Below are 24,406 nucleotides of genomic sequence, written 5' to 3' on the forward strand. Positions count from 1 at the left end.
AATTTTGGTGATGTAGAAAAGTTACAATCAAATCAAATTAGCTTCATGGCATGGCCTCTTAACATCATGTGAGTGATTATGGTTGACAACACCTGTTGACTTCTCTGAGCCCATTTAAATAGGGCTCATGTGATGCAGTCATTAGACTCAGTTACAAGTTAAGTGAACAAGTTAGGAAAGTCACTTGGAGCCATTTCAAAGCAGCTTAAGGTCCCAAGAGCAACTGTGCAGACAATTGTTTGTAAGTATAAAGTGCATGGCACAGTTTTGTCACTGCCACGATCAGGAAGAACACACAAGCTATCACCTGCTGCGGAGAGAAAATTGGTCAGGAGGATCAAGATGCTGGAACACAGGTATTAGTGTCCACAGTCAAGCGTGTTTTACATCGCAATGGACTGAGAGGCTACCATTCAAGAAGGAAGCCCTTGCTCCAGAAGCGACACCTTAAGTCTTGTCTAAAGTTTGCTGCTGATCACATGGACAAAGATGAGACCTTCTGGAGGAAAGTTCTGTGGTCAGATTAAACAAAAATTGAGCTGTTTGGCCACAATACCCAGCAATATGTTTGGAGGAGAAAAGGTGGGGCCTTTAATCCCAGGAACACCATACCTACCGTCAAGCATGGTGGTGGTAGTATTATGCTCTGGGCCAGTTTTGCTGCCAATGGAACTGGTGCTTTACAGAGAGTAAATGAGACAATGAAAAAGGAGGATTACCTCCAAATTCTTCAGGACACTCTAAAATCATCAGCCCGGAGATTGGGTCTTGGGCGCAGTTGGGTGTTCCAACAGGACAATGACCCTAAACACACGTCAAGGAATGGCTAAATCAGGCTAGAATTAAGGTTTTAGAATGGCCTTCCCCAAATCCTGACTTAAACGTGTTTACAATGCTGAAGAAACAAGTCCATGTCAGAAAACCAACAAATTTAGCTGAACTGCACCAATTCTGTCAAGAGGAGTGGTCAAAAATTCAACCAGAAGCTCGCCAGAAGCTTGTGGACGGCTACCAAAAGCACCTTATTGCAGTGAAACTTGCCAAGGGACATGTAACCAAATAGTACATTGCTGTATTTATACTTTTGACCCAGCATATTTGGTCACATTTTCAGTAGGCCCATAATAAATTCATAAAAGAACCAAACTTCATAAATGTTTTTTGTGACCAACAAGTATATGCTCCAATCACTCTATCACAAAAAAATAAAGAGTTGTAGAAATTATTGGAAACTCAAGACAGCCATGACAATATGTTCTTTACATATATATACACACACACACAAATTACGTTGTTAATTTGCCTGAATTATTTTTGGTCAATAATGATAATGATCTCATAACTCACATTGTGGATCCTGAAGAGACAAAGGGCCACCACATGAGCACACCATTTGGCCCCAGCACCACATGTACAACTGCAGGAGGTGATGCGGCAGCGATCAAACATGACTGCCACATTGTAGGCTCCTTTCGACTGTCCGGACTGACTGGGCACAACTGTAGCACTGAGATGAAAACCTGATAGAAATGAGTGACAAACCAGAGTATTAGTTTAGTTGGTTGTGTTTTCAGCGGAGATAATAGCTGCAAAGAGTGAACAGTGTTAACATGCATTTCTTTTGATTAATTTTCATCTCATTTTATGGTTATTTCGAACATGTATACAGTTACAATATGGTACATTACATATTTCTAATTTGTCATTACAACATGTCCCAAAAAGAAGAAGAAGAAGCAGAGCACAGCTTATTGACAGGGAAAAACGACATTAAACAAAAATTATGTGTCAACAAAATTAACAGTGGCACGTAGTAATTCTGCCAAGAATCATTTCCATACATCAATCTGGAATTATGCCAGACGCTTGTTGGTTACAAAAAGCATCTGATTGAGGGTGGGTTCACCCCATTCTTGCTGTTATAAATCAAAAAAGATGTACGTTGTTTAATGATTACCGCCTGGATAAAGAACGGTTCAAATGAATTATCAAAAGCTCCAAATTAATATATGACATGATGAGAGTATGTGTTCTGGCCACAAATGTAAATAAAGACGGTTTTAGCAAGGTACGAACCACTGGCTTCGAGGTGGTTACTTCAAGTAAATTAGGGGTGCACGGAAATTATCAGCCCTATAATTATCGGGTCGAAATTAGGAATTATGACGTCACACAGATAATTAGGGAACATAAAAATAGCCCAGCTAACCGCTCGAGAATATCCATACTGTGTTGTAGTTGGGATAGGATGGGCAAATCAAGCTTTCTTACTTAGTAGAATGTTCCAAGGTACCACTAACACCGGAACTCACAGTCGATTCAAAATGGTTGGTCTTGTGGGACTTCACTACTAATCAGAAGAAGAAACTGTGTGCCGCTTGAACCAAATGCGCTACCAACACCTGGCTTTGATACATCAAACCTCTGGCCACCCACTAGTAGCCACAGAAGCTATCGGTGCCCTATTGCAGTGCTAAGTGGCGATAAAATTGTGCAAGTAACATTCTTGAAAGTAATGTAGCTTGCGAACAGAAGCACACAGAGTGTGAAGCTCCCTTTAAACTCAACACGCTAACAGCAGCCCTTATTACACGTTAGCACCGCAGCACTAGCCCAGCCTGTAGCCACAAAAAACAAAACACAGCACTTCTCTATGTAGGTAATGGCAAGCGACGCTGTTTTCAGGAACACCTGGAATTTGGAGAATCTCAGGTAAGTGTTTTTTTGCACATTCTCTATGATGTGTATTTCTGCAATAATTATTAAAGTTAAAAAGTTAAAGTACCAATGATTGTCACACACACACTAGGTGTAGTGAAATTATTCTCTGCACATCAGACGAATTGTTTTAGATTTGACTTCCTATTTTTAAATGTAAATGTAATTTATATCACTGAAGTATTTCAATTACCAGTCTGTTCAAATTGAATGTCATAAAATTCCCTTAAAAAAGGCATTTTTTTGTTTTTTACAAAAATGTGCATGTTTTATATGTTTTATTTATCGATTTGGGCATCGTTTAAGCACCGGCACCCTTTTTAAAGTACATATTTGGTACTAGTGTCGGTTAAAATGTAAATGATACTAATCAAATGTAAATGATACTAATCAGGACATAAACCTCACTAATTTATACTTACAAAATGTGGCTTTTAAATTCTTTACTAGGACAAGAAAGTTTGATCATATTTTGCCTATACCATAGCATAGCATCTTATCTTGTTGATTGTATTGTACCCAACGTTCCGTCCAGAGATCTGTGTTCCAAGAACACCGGCTTAATAGTGATTCCCAGAGCCCAAAAAACATCGGCAGGCTCTAGAGCTTTTTTCATTCGGGCTCCAGTATTCTGGAATGCCCTACCGACAACAGTTAGAGATGCTACCTCAGTAGAAGCATTTTGGTCCCATCTTAACTCATTCATAGTATATATGCTCTAGCCTTTAAAGGCCTACTGAAACCCACTACTACCGACGACGCAGTCTGATAGTTTATATATCAATGATGAAATCTTAACATTATAACACATGCCAATACGGCCGGGTTAACTTATAAAGTGACATTTTAAATTTGCCCCTAAACTTCCGGTTCGAAACGCCTCTGAGGATGACGTATGCGCGTGACGTAGACCGGCTAACACGGGTATGCCTTCCACATTGAAGCCAATACGAAAAAGCTCTGTTTTCATTTCATAATTCCACAGTATTCTGGACAGCTGTGTTCGTGAATCTGTTGCAATCATGTTCATTGCATTATGGAGAAGGAAGCTGAGCAAGCAAAGAAGAAAGTTGTCGGTGCGAAATGGACGTATTTTTCGAACGTAGTCAGCAACAACAGTACACAGCCGGCGCTTCTTTGTTTATATTCCCGAAAGATGCAGTCAAGATGGAAGAACTCGGATAACAGAGACTCTAACCAGGAGGACTTTTGACTTCGATACACAGACGCCTGTAGAGAACTGGGACAACACAGACTCTTACCAGGATTACTTTGATTTGGATGACAAAGACGCAGACGTGCTACTGTGAGTATGCAGCTTTGGCTTCTAAACATTTGATCGCTTGACCGTATGTGCGCAACTTTTTTTTGCGTATGTACGTCACTTTTTTAAAATATATAAGCTTTATGAACCTTGGGTTAGGTGAACGGTCTTTTGGGCTGAGTGATTGTGTGTGTTGATCAGGTGTTTGAATTGTATTGGCGTGTTCTATGGAGCTAGGAGCTAGCATAGGAGCTAGGAGCTAGCATAACAAACACGCAGGTGTTTTTATGCAGGATTAATTTGTGGCATATTAAATATAAGCCTGGTTGTGTTGTGGCTAATAGAGTACATATATGTCTTGTGTTTATTTACTGTTGTAGTCATTCCCAGCTGAATATCAGGTACCGTGAGTATGCAGCCTTGGCTGCTTAACATTTGATAGCTTGACCGTATGTGCGCATCACGTACGTAACTTTTTAAAAATATATAAGCTTTATGAACCTTGGGTTAGGTGAACGGTCTTTTGGGCTGAGTGATTGTGTGTGTTGATCAGGTGTTTGAATTGTATTGGCGTGTTCTATGGAGCTAGGAGCTAGCAGAGGAGCTAGGAGCTAGCGTAACAAACACGCAAGTGTTTTTATGTAGGATTAATTTGTGGCATATTAAATATAAGCCTGGTTGTGTTGTGGCTAATAGAGTATATATATGTCTTGTGTTTATTTACTGTTGTAGTCATTCCCAGCTGAATATCAGGTACCGTGAGTATGCAGCCTTGGCTGCTAAACATTAGATAGCTTGACCGTATGTGCGCGTCACGTACGTAACTTTTTAAAAATATATAAGCTTTATGAACCTTGGGTTAGGTGAACGGTCTTTTGGGCTGAGTGATTGTGTGTGTTGATCAGGTGTTTGAATTGTATTGGCGTGTTCTATGGAGCTAGGAGCTAGCAGAGGAGCTAGGAGCTAGCGTAACAAACACGCAGGTGTTTTTATGCAGGATTAATTTGTGGCATATTAAATATAAGCCTGGTTGTGTTGTGGCTAATAGAGTATATATATGTCTTGTGTTTATTTACTGTTGTAGTCATTCCCAGCTGAATATCAGGTCACCCCCGGCTCTCACAGCATCTTCCCTATCTGAATAGCTTCAACTCCCCACTAGTCCTTCACTTGCACTTTACTCATCCACAAATCTTTCATCCTCGCTCAAATTAATGGGGAAATTGTCGCTTTCTCGGTCCGAATCTCTCTCACTTCATGCGGCCATCATTGTAAACAATAGGGAACTTTGCGTATATGTTCAACTGACTACGTCACGCTACTTCCGGTAGGGGCAAGCCTTTTTTTTATCACATACCAAAAGTTGCAATCTTTATCGTCGTTGTTCTATACTAAATCCTTTCAGCAAAAATATGGCAATATCGCGAAATGATCAAGTATGACACATAGAATAGATCTGCTATCCCCGTTTAAATAAAAAAAATTCATTTCAGTAAGCCTTTAAATCAGGGGTCCCCAAACCTTTTAACTCGGGAGCCGCATTGGGTCTTGGGCGCAGTTGGGTGTTCCGACAGGACAACGACCCCAAACACACGTCAAGGAATGGATAAATCAGGCTAGAATTAAGGTTTTTGAATGGCCTTCCTAAAGTCCTGACTTAAACGTGTGGACAATGCTGAAGAAACAAGTCCATGTCAGAAAACCTACAAATTTAGCTGAACTGCACCAATTTTGTCAAGAGGAGTCGTCAAAAATTCAACCAGAAGCTTGCCAGAAGCTTGTGGATGGCTACCAAAAGCACCTTATTGCAGTGAAACTTGCCAAGGGACATGTAACCAAATATTAACATTGCTGTATGTATACTTTTGACCCAGCAGATTTGGTCACAATTTCAATAGGCCCATAATAAATTCATAAAAGAACCAAACTTCATGAATGTTGTTTGTGACCAACATGTATATGCTCCAATCACTCTATCACAAAAAAAATAAAGAGTTGTAGAAATTATTGGAAACTCAAGACAGCCATGACCTTATGTTCTTTACATCCATCCATCCATCCATCTTCTTCCGCTTATACGAGGTCGGTTCGCGGGGGCAGCAGCCTAAGCAGGGAAGCCCAGATTTTCCTCTCCCCAGCCACTTCGTCCAGCCGGGAGACATAGTCTTCCCAACGTGTCCTGGGTCTTCCCCGTGGCCTCCTACCGGTTGGACGTGCCCTAAACACCTCCCGAGGGAGGCGTTCGGGTGGCATCCTGACCAGATGCCCGAACCACCTCATCTGGCTCCTCTCGATGTGGAGGAGCAGCGGCTTTACTTTGAGCTCCCCCCGGATGGCAGAGCTTCTCACCCTATCTCTAAGGGAGAGCCCCGCCACCCGGCGGAGGAAATTCATTTCGGCCGCCTGTACCCGTGATCTTGTCCTTTCGGTCATGACCCAAAGCTCATGACCATAGGTGAGGATGGGAATGTAGATCGACCGGTAAATTGAGAGCTTTGCCTTCCGGCTCAGCTCCTTCTTCACGACAACGGACCTATACAGCGTCCGCATTACTGAAGACGCCGCACCGATTCGCCTGTCGATCTCACGATCCACTTTTCCCTCACTCGTGAACAAGACTCCTAGGTACTTGAACTCCTCCACTTGGGGCAGGGTCTCCTCCGCAACCCGGAGATGGCACTCCACCCTTTTCCGGGCAAGAACCATGGACTCGGACTTGGAGGTGCTGATTCTCATCCCAGTCGCTTCACACTCGGCTGCGAACCGATCCAGTGAGAGCTGAAGATCCTGGCCAGATGAAGCCATCAGGACCACATCATCTGCAAAAAGCAGAGACCTAATCCTGCAGCCACCAAACCGGATCCCCTCAACGCCTTGACTGCGCCTAGAAATTCTGTCCATAAAAGTTATGAACAGAATCGGTGACAAAGGGCAGCCTTGGCGGAGTCCAACCCTCACTGGAAACGTGTCCGACTTACTGCCGGAAATGCGGACCAAGTTCTGACACTGATCGTACAGGGAGCGGACAGCCACAATCAGACAGTCCGATACCCCATACTCTCTGAGCACTCCCCACAGGACCTCCCGAGGGACACGGTCGAATGCCTTCTCCAAGTCCACAAAGCACATGTAGACTGGTTGGGCAAACTCCCATGCACCCTCAAGGACCCTGCCGAGAGTATAGAGCTGGTCCACAGTTCCACGACCAGAACGAAAACCACACTGTTCCTCCTGAATCCGAGGTTCGACTATCCGGCGTAGCCTCCTCTCCAGTACACCCAAATAGACCTTACCGGGAAGGCTGAGGAGTGTGATCCCACGATAGTAGGAACACATCCTCCGGTTCCCCTTCTTAAAGAGAGGAACCACCACCCCGGTCTGCCAATCCAGAGGTACCGCCCCCGATGTCAACGCGATGCTGCGGAGTCTTGTCAACCAAGACAGCCCCACAGCATCCAGAGCCTTAAGGAACTCCGAGCGGACCTCATCCACACCCGGAGCCTTGCCACCGAGGAGCTTTTTAACTACCTCAGCAACCTCAGCCCCAGAAATAGGAGAGCCCACCACAGATTCCCCAGGCACTGCTTCCTCATAGGAAGACGTGTCGGTGGGATTGAGGAGGTCTTCGAAGTATTCCCTCCACCGATCCACAACATCCGCAGTCGAGGTCAGCAGAACACCATCCGCACCATACACGGTGTTGACAGTGCACTGCTTCCCCTTCCTGAGGCGGCGGATGGTGGTCCAAAATCGCTTCGAAGCCGCCCGGAAGTCGTTTTCCATGGCCTCGCCGAACTCCTCCCATGTTCGAGTTTTTGCCTCCGCGACCGCTGAAGCCGCACACCGCTTGGCCTGTCGGTACCTGTCCGCTGCCTCAGGAGTCCCATGAGCCAAAAGAACCAGATAGGACTCCTTCTTCAGCTTGACGGCATCCCTCACCGCCGGTTTCCACCAACGGGTTCTAGAATTACCGCCACGACAGGCACCAACTACCTTGCGGCCACAGCTCCAATCAGCCGCCTCGACAATAGAGGTGCGGAACATGGTCCACTCGGACTCAATGTCCAGCACCTCCCTCGTGACATGTTCAAAGTTCTTCCGGAGGTGGGAATTGAAACTCTCTCTGACAGGAGACTCTGCCAGACGTTCCCAGCAGACCCTCACAATGTGTTTGGGCCTGCCAGGTCTGTCCGGCATCCTCCCCCACCATCGCAGCCAACTCACCACCGTGATCGGTAGAAAGCTCCGCCCCTCTCTTCACCAGAGTGTCCAAAACATGAGGCCGCAAATCCGATGACACAACTACAAAGTCGATCATGGAACTGCGGCCTAGGGTGTCCTGGTGCCAAGTGCACATATGGACACCCTTATGCTTGAACATGGTGTTCGTTATGGACAATCTGTGACGAGCACAAAAGTCCAATAACAAAACACCACTCGGGTTCAGATCCGGGCGGCCATTCTTCCCAATCACACCTCTCCAGGTTTCACTGTCGTTGCCAACATGAGCGCTGAAGTCACCCAGTAGCACAAGGGAATCACCCGGGGGAGCACTCTCCAGTACTCCCTCGAGTGTATCCAAAAAGAGTGGGTACTCTGAACTGCCGTTTGGTGCGTAAGCACAAACAACAGTCAGGACCCGTCCCCCCACCCGAAGGCGGAGGGAGGCTACCCTCTCGTCCACCGGGTTGAACTCCAATGTGCAGGCTCTGAGCCGGGGGGAAACAAGAATTGCTACCCCAGCTCGTCGCCTCTCACTGCGTGCAACGCCAGTGTGGAAGAGAGTCCAGCCCCTCTCGAGAGAACTGGTTCCAGAACCCTTGCTGTGCGTCGAGGTGAGTCCGACTATATCCAGCCGGAACTTCTCTACCTCGCGCACAAGCTCAGGCTCCTTCCCCCCCAGCGAGGTGACGTTCCACGTCCCAAGAGCTAGCTTATGTAGCCGAGGATCGGACCGCCAAGTGCCCTGCCTTCGGCTGCCGCCCAGCTCACAATGCACCCGACCTCTATGGCCCCTCCCATGAGTGGTGAGCCCATTGGAGGGGGGACCCACGTTGCCTCTTCGGGCTGTTCCCGGCCGGGCCCCATGGGGACAGGCCCGGCCACCAGGCGCTCGCCATCGTGCCCCAACTCCGTTCTTTACAAGTGTATGTAAACTTTTGACCACGACCGTATATATATATATATATATATATATATATATATATATATATATATATATATATATATACACACACACATATATATATATATATTTATATATATATATATATATATATATATATATATATATATATATATATATATATATATATATATATATATATATATATATATATATATATATATATATATATATATACACACACACAGGACTGTCTCAGAAAATTAGAATATTTTGATAAAGTCCTTTATTTTCTGTGATGCAACTAAAAACATGAAAATGTCATACATTCTGGATTCATTACACATCAACTGAAATATTGCAAGTCTTACACATCAACTGAAATATTGCAAGTCTTTTATTATTTTAATATTGCAGATTATGGCATACAGCTTAAGAAAACTCAAAAATCCTAGAATATTTCCTCAGAACAAGTAAAAAAAATATATTTATAACAGCAAAACAAAATCAAACATTTGAAAATGTCATTTAATGCAGTGGTCCCCAACCTTTTTGTAGCTGAGGACCGGTCAACGCTTGAAAATTTGTCCCACGGACCGGGGGGAGGGGGGTTTTTTGTTTTTTTTTCTTTCATAAAGAAATACAATCATGTGTGCTTACGGACTGTATACCTGCAGACTGTGTTGATCTATATTGACATACACATACACAATATGTATATATAGTGTTTTTATGTTGATTTAATTTAAAAAAAAAATTAATAAATAAAAAATAATTATTTTATTTTATTTATTTATTAATTTTTTTAAATTTCTTGCGCGGCCCGGTACCAACCGGTCCGCGGTCCGGTGGTTGGGGACCACTGATTTAATGCACTCAGTACTTGGTTGGGAATTCTTTTGGAATCTCTTGGTACACAGCTGCATTGACTTTGGACTTGATGAAACACAGTGGACCAACACCAGCAGCTGACATGGCTCCCCAAACCATTGCTGACTGTGGGAACTTCACACTGGATTTCAAGCAACTTGGATTTTGCTCCTCTCCAGCCTTCCTCCAGACTCTAGCGCCTTGACTTCCAAATGAAATACAAAACTTGCTTTCGTCTGAAGACAGGACTCTGCAACTGTCCAGTGCTTCTTTTCCATAGCCCAAGTCAGACGCTTCTAGAGATTTTAGAGCACTACATGCTTCCATCTGTTGAAAAGCTCTATGGAGATGATGATTTCATTTTCCAGCATGATCTGGCACCTGCCCACAGTGCCAAAACCACCAGTAACTGGTGTACTGACCATGGCATTACTGTCCTCGATTGGCCTGCCAACTCCCCTGACCTGAACCCCATAGAGAATATGTGGGGTATTGTGAAGAAGAAGCTGAAAGACACCAGACCCAATAATGCAAATTAGCTTAAGGCCGCTATTGAAGCATCCTGGGCATCCATAACACCTCAGCAATGCCACAGGCTGATTGCCTCCATGCCACACCGCATTGATGCAGTAATCCGTGCAAAAGGATTCCCAACCAAGTACTGAGTGCATTAATTGACATTTTCAAATGTTTGATTTTGTTTTGCTGTTATAAATCTTTTTTTTTAACTTGGTCTGAGGAAATATTCTAATTTTTTTAGATAGAATTTTTGAGTTTTCTTAAGCTGTATGCCATAATCAGCAATATTAAAATAATAAAAGGCTTGCAATATTTCAGTTGATGTGTAATGAATCCAGAATGTATGACATTTTCATGTTTTTAGTTGCATTACAGAAATAAAGGACTTTATCACAATATTCTAATTTTCTGAGACAGTCCTGTATATTCAGAGCGCGATGATGTCCTGTTATCGATGGGAAAATGCATTTTTAGACAATATGATTTGCCTGAGCGGCTAGGAGACACAGAGAGTAACAAGCAGTAGAAAATTGATTAGAAAGGACAGATTTAAAAATAATAATAATTAAAAAAAATATATAAATATAATTTTTTTTTTAACTTGGGACTTCCCGCGGGCCGGATTTTGCACGCTGGTGGGCCGTAGTTTGGGGACCCCTGCTTTAAATGGATCCCTTTTAGACCAGATGACTTGCAGCTTTTCTTTGCTGCTCTGCACCCTCTCCTTCATGATGAGATTACCAGGTGGCCACTGAGAATCTCTGGAGAGGTACCAGTCTGGAGGAGGCACTAGCTATTCCAAGTCGTGACCTGGGGTGGACCATTCCTCTATGCTTAAATTGGTGACCTTTCTGCATTGTTGACTTGTCTTGATGGAAAACGACCTCCTACGGCCCTCTGCTGGCTCCCAGATGGACTGGACTCTCACATTATCATGAATGCAACAATTCAATAACTGTACCCACTCTGCATTCATTGCAGCCGGTCACCCTGGAAGGGGGTCCCAACATCTGTGGCTCCTTCTTAAGGTTTCTTCTTTTTCCAAGGACGGGCTTTCGGAGTGTTTCCTTGCCCGGAAGTGGATTCAGATTAGGGGATGTTGTTGGGGTTTGTGAAGCCCTTTGAGGCACTTGTGATTAATGGCAATACAAATACACCTTGATTGCTTGAATGATTGGTATTTGGTTAGGACAAATCTACAGGTCCAGTTTGTGAAAGCCACCATTGTTTGACTCTTTCTTACATCCAGGTGTGCACAAATTACTATAAAATAAACATTTAAAAAATAATAAATATAAACAAGATATCTGTATTGGTCCTGAGAAGAAGGAAATTATGACTGCCAACTAAACCTACCAATTTGCAGAGGGTCTTTGACAGCTCTGATTCGGTACAATTGCTCGCCACGTTGAAACTCTTCTGGGCTCCCATTGGCCAGGCATGAATATAACCTGTGTTCAGGAGGCAACAGATGGAGGAATGGAAAAGCAGACAAGATAAGTCAAAGTTTAGAATGAGAGCGATAGAGAGCACCACATCGGCAATTAATCTACAGTTGATTCAATTTACAGTGGTATCTTGGTTTTCGTATGCCCCACTTTTTGTAGGATTCGATTTTCGATAAAGAGTCCTTAGCCAATATTGTATTTTGGATACAAGTCTGATATCAGCCACAAAACAAGTATGGATTGTATGGGCTTGCATTAAAATCTACAATACAAGCGCTCACATTCAAGCAGTCCTGCAGCCCGTTTACTTGTGCAAAGCTGGACAGCCAGTTAACATCTAAATGTCTTCCAATAAGCACACAAGGTTGGTGTTTTCTTATATTCAAGTCAAGTTATTTATGAAAGGTAAACATGGTAGACTAGCAGCTACACTACAGCTAAAAGGCTAAACATACAGTACATAGTAACTGTCCTTAATTGAACAATATTGTATTTTTAAAACACCACATTTGAATTTAACAGCCATGTTTTTTATACTTTATATATATATATATATATATATATATATATATATATATATATATATATATATATATATATATATATATATATATATATATATATATATATATATATATATATATATATATATATATATATATATATTATATATATATATATTATATATATATATATATATATATATATACATGTATATATATATACATATATACATGTATATATATATACATATATATATATATTTATATATATATATACATGTATATATATATACATATATACATGTATATATATATATACATATATATATATATATATGTATACATATATATATATATATATATATATATATATATATATATATATATATGTATACATATATATATATATATATATATATATATATATATATATATATATATATATATATATATATATATATATATATATATATATACATACATATATATATACATATACATATATATATACTGTATATATACATCAGGGCTGCAACAACTAATCGATTAAATCGATTAAAATCGATTATAAATATAGTTGGCGATTAATTTAGTCATCGATTCGTTGGAACTATGCTATGCACATGCGCGGAGGCTTTTTTTAATTTTATTTAAAAACATTTTTTTATTTTTTTATTTTTTTTATAAACCTTTATTTATAAACTGCAACATTTACAAACAGCTGAGAAACAATAATCAAAGTAAGTACAAAAACAGTACAAAACAGCGCCAGGGCGGCGCTGAGGCTACGTCTCATGAGGTGGAGGTAAGCTAGCCAATGATGTGTCATGTGCAGCTCACGTGACGCCGCCGTCTGGAAACATTCGAAAAATGGCGCAGGAAAACAGTACCGATAGTTTAGCGGAGAAACATTTTGAGGTTATTGCTTCAATGGAGAAAAGTGTACGACCTAAGTCGTCAAAAGGGTGGGAACACTTTACTTTAAAGACTTCAAAGAAGAGCGTTTCCTGCAAAATGGCACGGAAGTACAACATTGCTTCAGGAGCACCTGAAAAGGAAACATGTTGGAGCCATGGATGAAGGGAGGAACTCATGGTACGTAACTTTTTAAGTCCATAGTGGCAACAAGCATTCATGAGTTCAGCTTTTTTGTAAGTAACTTTAACGTTATGCCTTTGTTGTAACGCGGGGCTGATAATGTTTCTCCGGCACATTTGACTCCGTTTTGAGAGAGAAAACGCACGGTTACCAATTTGGAAATAAACGTAACGGACAGAAATATCTCAGGTTGGTTTCATAATGGATCAATGTAGCCGGGCCGATAAAGCTATATAAATATATTTAGATTTGAGTGACGCTTTAGTACAACTAAACGTTATGAAGGTGCTGGAATATTTCATGCTATTATTTAGAGGCAGCCTAAAATGAATCCTTTATTATTCACAACAGAAATGTGTACAATATCTGATTCAGTTCTGATGAGTTACATTTCTGTGTTATTATTGGTGTATGCTGCACCCCCAATGTCCAGAACATGGTGCCAGTATGCTGTTTTTTTTCAATAAAATACTGGAAAGGATAGAAATGTAGTTTGTGTCTTTTATCCGATTATTAATCTATTAATCAAAGTAATAATCGACAGATTAATCGATTATCAAATTAATCATTAGTTGCAGCCCTAATATACATACATACATCCATCCATCCATCAATTTTCTACCGCTTGTCCCTTTTGGGGTCGCAATAGGAATACAATAAAATGTTCCTCAAACCAAGTTTAATGAAGAAAAAGACAACATTTCACAATGCATGCATTATCCCGATACCTTCTGTTGTTTGTTCAAGAAGAAGTTTAGTTATTAAGTATACATGACAGATTAAACGTATGGCATTATGAAGTAAAGAAGCTTTTTAATCGAGCGTTGCTTCAAGAGTCCGTTTCATTGGCACTTTGCGAAATCAATAATGTTCCGAATATGCAGTATCGTTACGGTGTCCACATTTTGGGTCTCAAGCCACTTTAAGCAGACTTCCAGGGCCGTGACAGCTCACTGACTTTTGATATTGATACTTAGTTCGGCTGCCTAAACCTGTTTGGTGGATAATGCCCACACGTGTCGTGACGTGAATCGTGGATGGTGCTCCCACATCACAGAATGGGGCAGGCACTATCCACCACTATTGGACATCAATGGGTTAATATTTTGTTATATTGATTCCGTTTAGTTTATTTTATTCCTTCTTTTTGGAGACTTTTGACTATGGTGGAAAAAAATCTCCATGTAAACAGGCAAAAATTCAGGGCCCACGGCACAATTGCGTAATATAGAATGTTGCGTTATATGGGACTACACTATTTCGAACTTTGAGTGTATGTGTACTCACCTGATGTCTTCCTCATTTTCAGGAAAGCTCCAGTATGCAATTCGAAGCTGGAGTTGTTCTGGCACAGGAGGGTACACTTTCTCCACTACCTCAAATGGGATGTGAAAGGCTACTTGTTTCGCTGACAACTCCACCAATGGAATCACTTGACCATCTAGTGAAATTAAAGACAACATAATAAAATTAATTTTAGTGGCACTTTACCAACAAATTTGAATTTAACAGCCATGTTTTTTATACATATATATATAAATGTATGTATGTATATATATATATATATATATATATACACATATACACATACATACATACATACATACATACATACATATACACATATATATATATATATATATACATACATACATACATACATCAATTTACCTCCCTGAGGTAATGGGTTGGAATTGGGGGTTACATCACCATAAATTATTCCCGGGCGCGGCACCACTGCTGCCCACTGCTCCCCTCACCTCCCAGGGGGTGAACAAGGGGATGGGTCAAATGCAGAGGACAAATTTCACCACACCTAGTGTGTGTGACAATCATTGGTACTTTAATTTTAACTTTTAACTTTAACTATTTATCGCATACCAGGGATCATGGATCAGTTTGAGTACATCAGAATACTGGAAGAAGTCATGTTGCCATATGCTGAACAGGAAATGCCCTTGAAATGGGTGTTTCAACAAGACAATGATCCCAAACACACCAGCAAGCGAGCAAAATGATGGTTCCAGACAAACAGAATTCAAGTAAAGGAGTGGCCAGCACAATCCCCGGACCTTAATCCCATTGAAAACGTGTGGGCTGAAATAAAAACTGCTGTTCATAGTAGTGGCGTGCAGTCACTAGAGGCAGGGGAGGCACGGCCTCACCTGCCATCATGGAAAGAAAAAAAAAAGTAAAAAGAACAACATGGATTGTGCGCAATGACTCGGCTAACTGCTGGCCTGCTGTGCAGTGAGACCGTATTGCTATATGAATTATATTATACATTTACATAGTTTAGTTAGCTAAGGTATATAATGTACAGTGTATTTTGTCAACAACTGTATGTGTGTAACGTATTTCTTGTGCTGAGCGATCATAATACTGCTGCGAAGACGCACTGTGAGAGGCTCGTCTCATAACCCCACCTCCTGGTGCCAATCACCTCCGCCGCAGAATGCACCGCCCGACGGGAGCGCCACACCAACCAAAGCCCACACCCAAACCCTCCACGTGCAAGACCGAATCCACCCAAAAAAAGTCACTTAACAAGAAGCCAAAAAGTGCAAAAACAATAATACTCACACCGGAGGAGCTGCGAACGACCGCAGGGACACAACATTAGGTACACCTGCAGACTGCAGCTCGGATTTCATATTTCATTCATTCACAACTCTTCCAACACGAACACCACTGTTCCCGCACTTATAAGTAAAGGTAAGACCATAATAACGTTTTTTTTTTAATTAAATGTGCTTTTTTGTGTGCTACAGTTTGTAAGTGTAAAGTTAAAGTTAGGTTAAAGTACCAATGATTGTCACACACACACTAGGTGTGGTGAAATTTGTCCTCCGCATTTGACCCATCCCCTTGTTCACCCCCTGGGAGGTGAGGGGAGCAGTTGGCAGCAGCGTAGCCGTGCCTGGGAATCATTTTTGGTGATTTAACCCCCAATTCCAACCCTTGATGCTGAGTGCCAAGCAGGGAAGAATGCTGGTATGAGCTTTTAAACATAACCCGTTAACTGCTGCCAATCAAATGGTGAATAAGATACTCTTTAGGGTTCATAAGTTTGTAAATCTGACTGTGATGAAGTCAGTGCCCCGACATGAACCTCACCGCACGCCACTGGTTCATAGATAGATAGATAGTACTTTATTGATTCCTTCAGGAGAGTTCCCTCAGGAAAAATGCGGCATGAGGCAAAACCAAAAAATGCAGAGGAATTGTGGAACCTCGTACAATTGTCCTGGGCTGCAATACCTGTTGGCCAGTGCCAGAAGTTGGTCGACTCCATGTGCCACAGATGTGAAGCAGTTATCAGAAACCGTGGTTATGCAACTAAATTATAGTTAATAATTCTAAGGAAAGTTGAATCTGCAAGCCTTTCTTAGTTTATACAGTACATTTTAGTTTTGTAAAGAAAGATGTCAACACTGCTATTTTTTTGTTTTATATTTCTTGACTTTCTGTAAAACATTGTCAAATTAAATTACTTTTTTCCAATTTTCTGGCTTTGAAATAGACTGTGCTGTGTCCCCAATGCATTTGTTTTCATTAAAATACTATTTAGTTGAAGAATTTTGAGGTTTACTCACCTTTTTAAACACACTGCTTTTATTATGAACATAACTGTACATACATACATATACACACATGTATATACAGTTGCAAGAAAAAGTATGTGATCCCTATGGGATTACTTGGATTTCTGCATAAATTGGTCATAAAATGTGTTTTGATCTTCCTCGAAGCCACAACAATAGACAAACACAGTCTGCTTAAACTAATACCGCATACAAAATATAGGTTTTCATCTATTTATTGAACACAACATGTAAACGTTTACAGTGCAGGGTGGAAAAAGTATGTGAACTTCTAAGCTAATGACTTGTCCAAGAGCTGGTTAGAGCCAGGACTCAGACAACATGGAGTCTATTCAGTATGACAAGATCATGTGTTGAAGGGAACGGCGTGGCGAAGTTGGGAGAGTGGCCGTGCCAGCAATTTGAGGGTTACTGGTTCAATCCCCACATTCTACCATCCTAGTCACGTCCGTTGTGTCCTTGAGCAAGACACTTCACCCTTGCTCCTGATGGGTCCTGGCAGCTCTCGCCATCAGTGGATGAATGTGTGTGTGAATGTGGAAATAGTGTCAAAGCGCTTTGAGTTCCTTAAAAAAAAGGTAGAAAGCGCTATACAAGTATAACCCATTAAAGCTGCACTGCCCTATAAAAAACACACACCTGTGATAAGCGTGCTGTTCTCAAGATGTGAACCATGCCTCGCACAAAAGAGCTCACAGAAGATCTACGATCAAGAAGGCGGTCATTTGAAACGCACGAAACTACAAAGCTATTAAGAACAATTCATACACCCAAACAACATCTCATCTGGTTGTGTTTAAGGCTGCAGCTAACGATTATTTTTCTATCGATTAATCTATAGATTATTTTTTCGATTGATCGGTTAATCTATAGATTATTTTTTCGATTCATCTATAGATTATTTTTCCTTTTACCGATTATTTTTTTATTCAAAATGAAGATGAAAAAATAAATGTAGGCCCGTTTTTTCAAAAGGCATGGCTTTTATTTACAAAAAAAAAGAAGTATGGCCACTCAGTCAACATTGACAACAACATGACTAAATATTCTGTAACAATGTAAACATTTAAAACTTTTAACATTTAACAAAATTAAAAGTAGCTTATTTACTTTTTAATGTGCAAATATAAAAGTCAACATCCAGTGAAAATCTTAATATTCTGTAATAGTATAAGCATTTCAAAAGTAAAAGTATTGCTTATTTTGCTTTAAAATGTGCAAAAATAGAGATAAACATCCAATACAAAAAAGTGCAAAACGAAATATTCTGTAACAACAGTGTAAACATTTCAACAAAAGTGAAAGCATTGCTTGTTTGCTAAAATGTGCAAAAATAAAGATAAACATCCAATACAAAAAAGTGCCAATCTAAATATTCTGGAGCACTGTAAACATTAAAGTATTGCTTTTAAAATGTGCAAAATAAACATCCAGTCCAACACAGTACAAAATAACCAATTCTACTCATTCCAGTGAGTGACTAACAGTTGTAATGAAGAAAGTTTAGCATGTCTACATGCTCTGGTTCTTTTCTTGTTTACAATATTCCCAGCAGCTGAAAATAGGCGCTCAGAAGGGGTCGATGTGGCTGGAACTGAGAGCTAATTAGCCTTCACCTCAAGTCAGGACTGCGAGTGAGCTGAGCTGCAGTTTAAGTTTCTAGAAGGTCAACGGGCTCATAGTGATGTTACTAGTAGTTGACTGGGAGGTGTTTATTATCATTTGGGGAGAGTCCGCTGCCTGATGCTCACCTGCTAAACACCTATCTGCTCCACGCTGAAGCGCTGACTACATGCGCTCTGAATACGCACTGCTGATTGGCTGATAATGCTTTGTGTGTACCAATCAGATGGTTGTGTGGGTGGGACAATGCTGCGTGCTGAGACAGAGGCAGAAGGAGCAAAGCAGCTTGTTAAGACTTTGGCTTAGAAACTCATTCGGTACACCCCCGTACCGAACCGAAAGCCCCGTACCGAAACGGTTCAATACAAAACACGTACCGTTACACCCCTAGCAGATACAAATGACACATTCATGTTTTTGTGTAATGATGACAACGTATACTCGCGCGGACGATTAAATAGTTGATGGTTGATGGTTTTCTTTTCAAATGTTCGTTCATAGCCGTTGTGCTGCTATGATAGGCCATTTCCGCTCGACACAGTGTGCATACAACATTATTAGGCTGTTTATTGAAATACTCCCACACTTTTGACGACTTTTGGCTGCTTTTTCCCCCTCGCTCGCATCGTCTGCTTTGATCATCTGCTTTGCGCTTCGCCATGACGGTAGTGTGACGTAAATATGCGACGCGTCGACGCACAAAAACGGCGTTGACGTATTTACGTAACCGATGACGTCGACTACGTCGACGCGTCGTTTCAGCCTTAGTTGTGTTGTTGTAACGACATCAACCATGTAACAACAATGACGAAACAATGGTCGCAACTTGAGAGACGCTCCCTTTTTTTTTAAAGGCCTCAATTGAGTCGCCGCTTTACTCAAGCTGAGAATAACAGCACAGCACACTTACCCCCTTCAAAATAATCCGGTTTGGCTGCACTCAAAATAAAGGTTCCAAAAAAGTGCTTTGCACAAGCATAATGCATTAAAAGCACTTATTGATACATTTACAAAATGATTATGTTTTGACCTAAAATCCATCCATCCATTTTTTACCGCTTGTCCCTTACGGCTAGTCAAAATTGTCCAAAGATGTATTGCACCAATAAATGTGACAATGTTTGCATTTCTTTAACAAAAAATCTTTACATTCTATTTTACACAAAAAGCACATACTTCTACACTACCCAAAACCAGTGAAGTTGGCACGTTGCATAATTAGTAAATAAAAACAGAATACAATGACTTGCAGATCCTTTTCAACTTATATTCAATTGATTACACTGCAAAGGCAAGATATTTAATGTTCGAACTGAAAAACTAAATAATTTTTTTCCAAATAATCATTAACTTAGAATTGAATGGCAGCAACACATTGCAAAACAGTTGGCACAGGGACATTTTTACCACTGTCTTACATGGCCTTCCTTTTAACAACACTCAGTAGACGTTTGGGAACTGAGGAGACCAATTTTTGAAGCTTTTCAGGAGGAATTATTTCCCATTCTTGCTTGATGTACAGCTTAAAGGCCTACTGAAACCCACTACTACTGACCACGCAGTCTGATAGTTTATATATCAATGATGAAATCTTAACATTGCAACACATGCCAATACGGCCGGGTTAACTTATAAAGTGCAATTTTAAATTTCCCACTAAACTTCCGGTTGAAAACTCCTTTGGATAATGACGTATGCGCGTGACGTAGCCAGTGAAACTGAGGTATGGCTCCCCCATTGAAGCCAATACAAAATAGCTCTGTTTTCATCTCATTATTCCACAGTATTCTGGACATCTGTGTTGGTGAATCTGTTGCAATTTGTTCATTGCATTATGGAGAAAGAAGCTGAGCAAGCAAAGAAGAAAGTTGTCGGTGCGAAGCGGAGTATTTTGCGAGGGAAGTCAGCAACACAACACAGCCGGTGTTTCTTTGTTTATATTCCCGAAAGATGCAGTCAAGATCGAAGAACTCGGACAACAGAGACTCTTACCAAGAGGACTTTGACTTCGATACACAAGACGCCTGTAGAGCACTGGGACAACACAGACTCTTACCAGGATTACTTTGATTTGGATACACAGACGCAGACGCGGTACCGTGAGTACGCAGCTGCGCTTCCAAACATTTGATCGCTTGCCCGTACGTGCGTGTCACGTACGTAACTTTGGTTAAATATATAAGCTTAATGAACCTTGGGTGGGGAAATCGTCGCTTTCTCGGTTCGAATCGCTCTCACTTCTGGCCGCCATCACTGTAAACAATAGGGAACTTTGCGGAAATAATCAACTAACTACGTCACGCTACTTCCGGTAGGGGCAAGGGTTTTTTTTGTCAGATACCAAAAGTTGCGATCTTTATCGTCGTTGTTCTCTACTAAATCCTTTCAGCAAAAATATGGCAATATCGCGAAATGATCAAGTATGACACATAGAATAGATCTGCTATCCCCGTTTAAATAAAACAATTTCATTTCAGTAGGCCTTTAAGTTGTTCAACAGTCCGGGGTCTCCGTTGTGGTATTTTAGGATTCATATTGTGCCACACATTTTCAATGGGAGACAGGTCTGGAATACAGGCAGGCCAGTCTAGTACCCACACTCTTTTACTATGAAGCCACGCTGTTGTAACAGGTGGCTTGACATTCTTTTGCTGAAATAAGCAGGATGGCAACATATGTTGCTCCAAAACCTGTATGTACCTTTCAGCATTAATGGTGCCTTCACAGATGTGTAAGTCACCTATGTCTTGGGCACTAATTCACCCCCATACCATCACAAATGCTGGCTATAGAACTTTGCGCCTGTAACAATCTGGATGGTTCTTTTCCTCTTTGATCCGGAGGACACGACGTCCAGTTTCCAAAAACAATTTGAAATGTGGACTCGTCAAACCACAGAACACTTTTCCATTTTGAATCAGTTCATCTTAGATGAGCTCAGGCCCAGCGAAGCCGGCAGCATTTCTGGGTGATGTAGACAAATGGGTTTTGCTTTGCATAGTAGAGTTTTAACTTGCACTTACAGATGTAGCGACGAACTGTAGATAGATAGATAGATAGATAGATAGATAGATAGATAGATAGATAGATAGATAGATAGATAGATAGATAGATAGATAGATAGATAGATAGATAGATAGATAGATGGATAGATGGATAGATAGATAGATAGATAGATAGATAGATAGATAGATAGATAGATAGATAGATAGATAGTACTTTATTGATTCCTTCAGGACAGTTCCCTCAGGAAAATTAAAAATCCTGTAGTTACTGACAGTGGTTTTCTGAAGTGTTCCTGGGCCCATGTAGTAATATCCTTTACACCAGGGGTCCCCATTGGGTTAAAACAATTTGGCCGGGGGCCGGGCTATATATATATATATATATATATATATATATATATATATATATATATATATATATATATATACATATATATATATACATATATATATATATATAGGGAAGTTCAGCTTTTTTTTTCGGCGGGAGAGGACGCTGGCGTCTCGCTTGTTCGCCGCTTCTCCTTCCTTAGCCTTAGTTTTAGTTTTTATGCGACTTAGTATCTATTTTTTGTTTTGTTTTGTTTTATATACTAAGTGTGTTTAACTTTTAAGTGTGTAGTTTTATACTTGTCAACTTTTACCCACTTCGTCACCTGGCATCAGCTTGGATTATTTTGTGACAGATGACAGATGTTTCACTCACCCGCTGGCTCCACTGATTCTCCTGGCATCGCCCAGCAACAACCTGCCACTACGAGCTGTTTCCCGGACTGTTATCCCGGATTGCACCGCGGATAGCCCTCCTGGCTACCCGCCGACTGTCTGGTTAGCTCTCTGCTAACTAGCCACCGCTCCGCAGCTGGTGGCTAACAGCTAGCCAGCCTCCAGCTACCCTGCCCTAGCAGCAACAACACGCGGGTCCTTCCACCAACTCCTTTCTCCTCTCCTCTGTCATGCTGTGGATCGTCGCTTTGTGCCTGTCTCTCCATCTCTGGCCAACAAGTGTGCGGCTGTCGGCCAACGATCCCAGGCTAACATCCACCACTGCCAGCATGCGACTCAAATACTCCGCTCTGCAACTCCTCAAACTCAGCAACCACGTCACCACACCTCCAGACATCACAGCAGCCATCAAAACACACGGACTGTTTCCCCGACCCAGATACATCCATAGAAGCTCCCGCAGAAAGTTTATTTACTCCCGGACTGAACAACACTGCATCCCATCACTCTGATCACACAACCGACCCACCCCCAGTGACGTCACACGTCATCACAATAACAAACCACACGTGCGCTGTGCCTACCTGCAACCGTTAACCAAAGCACCCCCAGCCATCCAACTTCACCCATCCCTTAAATTTGCTCTGCTCAATAACCGCTCACTCAATAAAAAAGGACCAATACTCAGTGAATTCATAACTGACAACAACATAGACTTTTTCAGCATAACCGAAACCTGGCAAAAACCACTGGAATACATTCACCTCAACAGAGCTACACCCCCAGGATACACCTACATGGATAAACCATGTGACGGTCGTGCTGGCGGTATAGCTACAATATACCGCCAACACTTGAAACCCACTGTTGTAACCATCACAACCCCCTCCTCCTTTGAGCACCTGTCATTCAAGCTGCCTGGCCCCAAACCCCTGGTCACTGCAATCATCTACCGCCCCCCCAAACCCAACCCTGCATTCCTTTCCGATCTTTCTGAATTTCTCACCCAACTCTGTGCCATTTCACCTTCAGTCATCCTACTGGGAGATTTCAACATTCATGTCGATTCCACCACCTGCAAAACTGCCACTGAATTTCTGGACATTCTCAACTAATTTAATATCACTCAACACGTTGACTTCCCCACCCACAAAAAAGGACACACCCTGGACTTAATTTGCACCACTGAACTCTCCATCAGCAACCTCACCAGCTTCAACCTCACAGACATCCTCTCAGACCACCTGGCCCTCACCCTGGACATAGACATCCCCACCCCCCTTATCAAGCATCTACACACTACACCAACAGGAATACAGAGATGCCCTCAACAATGCATGCACTTCCCACTACTCCTCCGTCATACAATAAGGCAGCAACAACCCCAAGATACTCTTCTCTACCGTAACCCAACTCCTCAAACCCATGGACACCACCACCACCTCATTCACCACTAGCAAATGTGAAGAATTTTTATCATTTTTTCAATCAAAAATCAACACCATCCACTCTGAACTGGCCGCCTCCTCTCCCACCTCCTCCCCTACCCCTGATCATGCCCCCCCTTTACTCTCCAACCACCCACTCAACTTTTTCTCCGAAATCACCACAACTGACCTATCCTCCATAACTTCTGGTATGAAAGCCTCCACCTGCATCCTCAACCCAATCCCATCCACTTTAGTCATAGCCTGCCTCCCCTCACTCTCACCTCTCATCACCACTATAATTAACTCCTCCCTATCCACTGGCTCTGTCCCTCCTGCCCTCAAGCTGGCTGCCATCACCCCCATTTTTAAGAAATCCGGTCTCGACCCCAACTTCCCCAACAACTACAGGCCCATCTCCAACCTCCCCTTCCTCTCTAAAATTCTCGAACGTGCAGTTGCCTCCCAAATCAAA

At 41.6% G+C, this 24,406-nt stretch overlaps 1 protein-coding gene across 7 annotated transcripts in view; it reads right to left on the minus strand.

The window, feature by feature from the left end:
- Positions 1-24,406, minus strand: part of zswim8 (zinc finger, SWIM-type containing 8) — a 218,286-nt gene that overhangs the window by 173,921 nt on the left and 19,959 nt on the right. For all 7 annotated transcript variants that reach the window (XM_062058934.1, XM_062058939.1, XM_062058935.1 and 4 more), the window contains 3 exons: positions 14,833-14,986; positions 11,853-11,947; positions 1,348-1,520 (listed from right to left, as the gene is read on the minus strand). In XM_062058934.1, the coding sequence (XP_061914918.1) occupies positions 1,348-1,520; positions 11,853-11,947; positions 14,833-14,986 (422 nt within the window). The remainder of the gene's footprint in view (positions 1-1,347; positions 1,521-11,852; positions 11,948-14,832; positions 14,987-24,406) is intronic.

Source organism: Entelurus aequoreus, linkage group LG09 (genome assembly GCF_033978785.1).
Source record: "Entelurus aequoreus isolate RoL-2023_Sb linkage group LG09, RoL_Eaeq_v1.1, whole genome shotgun sequence".
Classification (NCBI taxonomy): Eukaryota; Metazoa; Chordata; class Actinopteri; order Syngnathiformes; family Syngnathidae; genus Entelurus; species Entelurus aequoreus.